At 54.0% G+C, this 7,443-nt stretch overlaps 1 protein-coding gene across 1 annotated transcript; it reads right to left on the bottom strand.

Annotated features, from left to right (window-relative positions):
* Positions 1–5,844: 5,844 nt before the first annotated feature.
* On the bottom strand, positions 5,845–7,190 carry KCNJ4 (potassium inwardly rectifying channel subfamily J member 4; the record flags this gene model as incomplete). The annotated part of the gene is made up of 1 exon (XM_082009875.1): positions 5,845–7,190. Exon 1 carries the CDS (start codon positions 7,123–7,125, stop codon positions 5,845–5,847), a length of 1,281 nt encoding a protein of 426 aa, XP_081866001.1. The 5' UTR covers positions 7,126–7,190.
* Between the last annotated feature and the right edge of the window lie 253 nt (positions 7,191–7,443).

The raw sequence follows: 7,443 nt of genomic DNA, 5'->3' as shown, positions 1-7,443 counted from the left end.
CGGGAACTGGGAGAAGCCCAGGAGACTCTGTACAGTTTGCAAGCCAGGGTGTCATTATCTAATGTCCCAAGGGGGTATGAAAAGGTTGGTTGCTAGAAGAACTTTCGGGGCATTGCAAACCTGAGAGCACACACACGGGCGAGGGGCGTTTCTCCACTCCCACGCAGTTTCGCTGCCCCTTCCCCTGCCGGGGGAGCATGCTGGCCGGGGGCAGGCAGCAGCGCCCTGCCACAGCCATGAGTTGTGCCTGTCATGCCAAGGGACCAGATAATAGGAAAAAAGGGAGCAAATCTCATACGTTGAGCACGTGCAACCAGGCGGGGCTGTGAGGCGATGACTGGAGGGCAGGCAGGCAGCAAGGCGGCAACCAGAAAGAGCCGACTCCGAACCCAGATCGTCTCTGCCTAACCTCCCGGGGCTGGAGCGGCTTTGCAGGCTTCTCCCCGAAATCGAAGTGGTAGCGGGTGCCTGAACTGCTTCCAGTCAGCGGCCTCTCTGTTAAAGCCCCGGCCTGGCTGTCAGGTGGGCTGACCTTTATTGCAGGTTATGGGTGCAGAGCTGGCGGTGGGTGCCGGTGCCCTCAGAGCCTGCCTTCCCTCAGGGTCAAACGTTTCCACCTCTGACCCACGGCACTGCCCGTGCCCCAGCCCCACGGTGTCACCCCACCGCCGGGGCTGCCGGCAGCCCTGGGCCAGCCCGCGGAACCGCGTCCTGTGGGGGTGCCGGGACCCGCGCGGATGCCGGGTCCTGCGGAGATGCCGGGTCCTGCGGAGATGCCGGGTCCTGCGGAGATGCCGGGTCCTGCGGGGATGCCAGCCTTGCTTTCATCTCTAGATGGTGCTCTGAGGCCGGGCAAGGGCCGGGCTCCCCGGTTGGTGCCGTGCCGCTCGGCCTCCCGGCGCTGCGTCCTGCGGCAGGAGCACACGGGGGCTGGGGAAGGCAGGACCCCCACCCTGCTGACCGCGGCAGGAGGAGAAGCCTGTGTAGCCCCTCCAAGAACCTGCTGCCGTCTCTGCTCCTCCTGCTGTGGCATCCCCCCGGCTGTGGGACACCGTGCCACGGGCGGCTGCCTGGACAGGCTGCCTCCCCTTCCTCCCCATCCCTCTGCTGTCCCCCTTTACCTGCCCAGCTGGCCCTACGGTGCCCCGTGCTTTCAGCATCCCAGCAGCCTGCCTTTCCTCCTCTCCCCATCTTGTGCAGCCGGCAATAATCCATCCCGGCTCTGCGGATTTAGCGCAGGGCTGGCGCCCGCGGGGTTTTCCAATAGCAGCGCTCCACTGGGGCCCAGCTCTGCTCTTACCCCAGGCAATGGCAAAAGTCTCATTGACCTCGCAGGGGCAAGAGCAAGCCCTTGATGGCCTGGAAGGTAAGGCTTTTTTTTCTGTTGGTTTGGTTTTTGGATGATGTTTAAAACCATGGCCACTTCATATTGCCTGTCCAAAAGTTGGGCAAGACCTCGGGCCCTCCTGCAAAGGCAAAGAAGGGCTGCTAAAGCTCAAGGGGAACGGAAGAGGCATTTTGCCGCACAGAGGTCACGAACCTGCGTCCAGCCGCGAGGGCAGCGGCATGCCTGGCTCTGCTCCTGGGCAAAACCTGGACAAAACTGAGCTGGGTTGAAAAGGAATGCATTGCTTCAGCAGCAAGACATTTTCAACACCATTTCCTGATCACGGAAATCCAAACCCATTTTCTCCCCATTTGAGATTATTGTTGTGTTTCTTGAAAATATTTTTAGTTGCAGTGTGCATCAAAGTGTTTTGCTGAGCAAGTTTTGGGTGAGTTGAAAGGTGCCAATGACTGTTTCTTTTCAAAATGGTTATCCAAAAGTGTTGCCAAAAATAAAACATGAAACAAGTTTCTCAAGTGTCATTTAAAACAATAACAACAGTCATCTGAAAGCTGGGAAGAGTGACAGCAGTGTAGTTAGTTGTCATGGGGTGGAGGATCTGAACCAGTGCCTGGATCCTATTCTCAGGGAATGTCCTTCCTCTCCGCATTATCTTTCTGGAGTTTGAATAGCTTTCAGTAATGAGCCAAAGAAATAATTCAGAAGTAAGACAGGAAAAAAACATAGGTTGTGGGCAGATAAACAAAGCAGCAGTGTCTTCCTCTTGAAAAGCAAGCTGCCAGCCCCTCAGGATTAGGGGCAGGTCCTGGGGAAGCAGTCCCTCTGTCAGATCCTCGAGGAAGGAAGGAGGCCGGGAACGTCGTGCCCTGGCAGGAAATAGAGGTGTCTTCTCTGGAGAGCACAGGATAAGAAAGCGTCACCCCTCTGAAGGTGATGCTCCACATATCATACACAAAAATACCAGTTGTGTTTACAGCTGTGAATGGCTTGGAGAGCTGATTTGCAGACTCCTTAAAAATGTCCAGGCTTCTTTATAGCAAACAGCCTTCCAAGGTGGATTCTCCTGGTGGCCTTTCATGGGCTGCATAAAGGAATCCCCAGCGTACAGCCAGAGGGGCCCTTGTTGAGATGGATGCTGCTGCCGCATGACGTTTGTGTGTATGTCGTTGGGTGTTTATGGGGTGAAGTTGTAGTATAGGATGGGCTGTGCCCATGTGTGTGGCGTACACATGTAGGCATGTGCAGTGTGTACTTGGGGACGAGTACTCTGTGATTCGAGCGTGCAGGTACAGAAATCGCTGTGCTGAAGGATGTACATACCGCTGTGTATCAGCAGGGCCGGTGGGCACGCGTGCAGCTTGCGGAGGCAGAAGAGCACTTTTCACAGGGAGGAGTGACCGCACCATGCAGTCAGATGGCCTGTGTGTGCCCATGGAAAGTGCCATTTTGGCAACATAAGCACCGCTGTGGGAGGAGCGCCTGACGGGCAGAGGTTTACCCACCACCTCTGTTCTCCCGCACTCTGGCGGTTCCTCTCCTTCCCTCTCCCCTCTCCCCTCAGCCCCTCTTCTCTCCCTTGGGTCCTCCTCAGCTCTTTCCCCTCTCTGATGATGTGACAGCATTGCCAGCTTTCTCCCACTTTTATTGAGAATGGCAGGGGTTTAGCTGGGTTTTCCTCAATGCCTTGCTGTCTTCTCCACCATGATGCCAAACATGCCATGAAAAGGGCCAGCAGGTTCAAACATATGGAGAGGAGCTAGGATCCCAGTGTGGCCACGTGATGCTTGTTCCCTTAGCCTTATTGCAACCTTTTCCCATTTTTCGCCTGAGTCCTGCCTTCTGAAGCGAAGGAGTGGCAGCACTGGCCCGTGTTTTGTCCCCACTGCCCCAGCTGTGCATGGCCCATGTCCCTGGTGCACCTCAGCCGCTCCATCCTTGCCTGGGCTACCTGGGAGCTCACTCCTTGGAGATAAGCCTCCCAAGAGCTAACAGACCACGGGCGCTTCATCCCCACCAAGCGCTGCCATCTGCCTCCAAAGGCTGTGGGGGTGGCGTGGGGGTGCCCAGCCATGCGGGTTCCCCCTCTCCTGGTGGCCACCACCCCAGTCTGTGCCCTCGATGCCCATGTCCTCACACACAGAGTCCGTCTCTGTCGATCCATTAGTTTGATTCCACTGCCATGGCCAGTGGAGGGCAGCCGGCACTGAAAGCTGTATTAAAAGCCAGGTCAATACCAGCCCCTGCTTATTCCCCCTGGGGAAAATAAATAATTAATAAAAGGAGGGAGGGACTTCATTAATTAACATAATGGGGAGGAGAGGTGAGACATGGACCCACATAGAAAAATGAGTCTGCATATCAAGTCGTACATGGGAAAAGCCAGGAGACACCAGAACCCACAAGTTCCTTCCCCACTCTGTGCCCGATGGGAGGAGAAGGAGGCATCAGGTGCAAAGCCTTTCCTTTCCGCTGCCTCTTCTGATGCTCTGCTCTTCGGTTGTCACCTGTCTGCTCTTCGCTCATCCTCACACCAGCTCCTCTTCCCTTCTTGGCAAGGCTCGTGCAGGGCAGCTGTCCCACCACAGAACCTGCGCACCAGGACGAGAAATGGCCACGTCCGGGTCTAGACCCGTCTTGTTAGTCTATCCCTGCTCTTTCTCAAATGCACTCCAGTATTACCTCACTTTCTCTTCTTTTTCCCTTCCTCCTCCTCCGCCTGCCTGCTCTGCCTGCTTCTTCCTCTCACTCCTGCTATTTCCTTCCTTCCCCTTCTGCTTCTTCCCCCCTCTCCTGCTATTTCCTTCCTTCCCCTTCTGCTTCTTCCCCCCTTCATCTTGCTTCTTGAACCAATTCCAAATTAATATCGAGATGCTGGTTTTCTGCTTTGTAGATCAGAGGTTTGACATAATTTCTTCAGCCATTCCCCCCATAGCACAACTCTTGGGTGCCCAGAGCCGCTTCCTGAGCTACCTGTTTGTCCTTCTGTCCCCATACCTTCTGCAGTTTTGGAGGAGTGATTCTGCTGCTCCTAAAGTAAAAGGCTCACCAGGTTTTTGTGTCTTTTGTGAAATGACAGCAAAGCGATGTTACAGGTCTAGCTCCAGCTGATGCCCTCCCTCATTTCCCCTAGTTCTTACTTGCCTCTAGCAAAAAAAAGAGGGTTTGGGTTTTTAATAGCTTTTTTGAGCAGTGGACCTGTCTTCCTCTTCATCAAGCATATCTATAACCCTTCCCTGGGCAAAATTCTCATTGTCTCCAAAGCAAGCAGGATTGTTTGACCCATCCTACTGGTAATTTTAATGCAAATGCTTCCCTCCATACATTTTGTATGATCTTCTCCCCGAGCAAATTCTCTGAGCCTCTTATTGTAGCTCTTCACCAAGGAGGCCCAGAACAAGGGAGCTCTCATGGTGCATCTTCCAGACAACAATGCTGTACCAACAGCAAACACCAGCACTAATAACACTCATCAGTCTTTATACCAGGCTGCAGCCTTGGGATCTCTCCTCTGCTTCCAAATCTCCCCCTGGGATATTAGACTTTATTAAAAATAAATAGTTACAAATTCAGTTTTACAGCTGATGGCAGCAGGGAGAAGAACGGAGGAGGTGAAAGGAGCAAGTTGAGGGTCTGCTGTCCAGTCAGGTCACTTGTCTATCATCCCGGCCGCACTGTGCCAGGGAGCAGTCTGAGTGTGCAAGCACAGGGCCCTGCCTCCTCTGCCAGACATCTTGGGAGAGGAGCAGTATTTTCAGATGTTTTTCAAGAGGACTGGGAGAACTGGGTCTGAGTCCGTGGAGCCGAGCTGCTTCTGGAGGTGACAGACGCCAAAAGCCAAGAAGAGTGCAGAGCAGGCTACGTAGAGCGTCCTTGTCTCCTAGCTTGGCATTTGCAGTGGAAGAATATGGATTTCAGTTCTCAATCTGTTTTATATACAGAGTCATGTGCAACAAGCAGTAAACATGCAAGTAAACCCCTCCCTTGAGATCCTTCCCCACTCCCTCCAGGAGTCCTGAACTCTCCCGTCCATCCTCATCTGGTTAATGCTTAGGTATCGCTCCTCTCCTAGTGACGGTCATGACTCTTGACAGACATGGGGCCTACCCACGTCAAGAGGGAACAGAAAGTCTGCCATTCCCTCATCAGCAGAAACTGTTGCTGTGGGTCCCGGTCTGTCCATTGAGGGCACGGACTCCTGTTGCCTCTCCAGAGATGAGAAATCAGGCATGCTGCTCTCCTATCTCTGGGCAGGAAAGGGATCCTAGCATAAGCTGCACGCACTGGAAGAGTAACGTATCCTCACTCCTCTTCCAGGCAGTAAGACTTCAGGGAAAGGGAATATATCAGAGCAGCTCTAGGCCTTGATGTACTCAGGGGCTGACAGGCAGTCACGGGTGGCATTTTTTGGTGGGCAAGGGACATATCCAGCTACGTACGGGTGCAGAATGGAGGAGGAGACGGTGGGCGATGGGTGTGGAATGGGGAGGCTGGAGGAGTTAAATGGCCGACTCCCTGCGGTATGAGATTGTATCTAGGGGCAGAGTTGCTTGGAGCCGCTCCAGGTCCAGGTGGCTTCCAAAATCCATCATCTGGATGACGCCTCCCTCTTCTTTAGTGCCGCCCCCTAACACCACACCCACTTCATCTTCGTCTTCATCTTCATCTTCATCTTGACTGACAAGAGCCAGCTCATTCTCATAGCAGAAGGCACTGGGAGGTGGGGGGGAAGGTAGGATAGTCATCTTGCTTTCTTGCAGCTCCCGGGCTGAGCAGCAAGGCGTGCCAGCTACCTCATAGGTCTTGTGAAAGCGTGAATAATCCACTTTGTAGTGGTTCTTCTCCTCAAACACAACTGGTTCAAAACGGTGACCCCAAAGGATCTCACTAGCGAGGTAAGAGCTTCGTGCCTGTGTGGTCATGGCTGTGGCTTCCACCATCCCCTCCAGAATAACAACAATCTCAAAGTTCTCCGTCTCCAGCTCCTCCTTGCCAATCCCATAGAGTGGGCTCTCCTCATCAATCTCATGAACAATAATAATGGGTGACACCAAAAATATACGATCGAGGCCCACGTCATAGCCCACATTGAGGTCCCGCTGGTCCAGAGGGAGGTACTCCCCTTCCTCTGTCATGTAGGGTTTGATGAGCTGGGCTCGGACATGGGCCTCCACAATGTGGCTCCTCCTCAGGTTGCCCACCCGCCACATGAGGCACAGTTTGCCATCCCGCACGGAGATGACCGCATGGTGACTGAAGAGGAGGGTCTGGGCCCGCTTCTTGGGCCTTGCCATCTTGGCCATGATGGTGCCAATCATGAAGGAGTCAATAACACAGCCCACGATGGACTGAACCACAACTGCCATGATGGCCAGTGGGCACTCCTCAGTCACGCAGCGGAAGCCATACCCAATGGTTGTCTGTGTCTCCACTGAGAAAAGAAAAGCCCCTAGGAAGCTGTTCACGTGCATGATGCAGGGCTTGAGGAGAGAGGGACCGCCTCCCACTGCTGGTGCATTGAGGTCACCATGGAAGAAAGCGATGCACCAGAAGAGGAAGCCGAAGAAGAGCCAGGAGACCAGGAAGGCAGCAGAGAAGATCATAAGCATGTACCGCCAGCGTGTGTCCACACAGGTGGTGAAGATGTCAGCCATGTAGCGCTGAGACTTGTTGCTCAGGTTGGCAAAGTAGACGTTGCACTGGCCATTCTTCTTCACAAAGCGGTTGCGGTGCTTCCGCCGGGGGGCATGGCCCTTCCCATTCCGGCTGTGCCCATTCATGCTGCCCAGCGAGGAGACCTTGTGTCCATCCTCTTCAGTCGAGACGATGCTGTACCTGCAAGAGAAAGAACAGGCATTTCCAGCAAAAATACATGAAGAACAGCAACAACCACTGAGACAACGAGGGTGAGAGACACCTGGGTGGCTCACAGGGCTACATCAGCATGGCATTGAAGTTCACAACAGCACGTTTCCTGGTTATTGCGCTGTGGTGCCACACAGACCAAATTGGTGGAGCTTGGCTACAATATTTGCCGAGTCTTGCTGCCAGGAGGTTGTATCTAGCAAAGTCCTGACAGGACAGCAAAGCAGGAGAAG

This window comes from Phaethon aethereus (assembly GCF_964289735.1).
Source record: "Phaethon aethereus genome assembly, chromosome: 1".
NCBI lineage: Eukaryota > Metazoa > Chordata > Aves > Phaethontiformes > Phaethontidae > Phaethon > Phaethon aethereus.
This window is presented reverse-complemented; position numbering and strand designations above follow the sequence as displayed.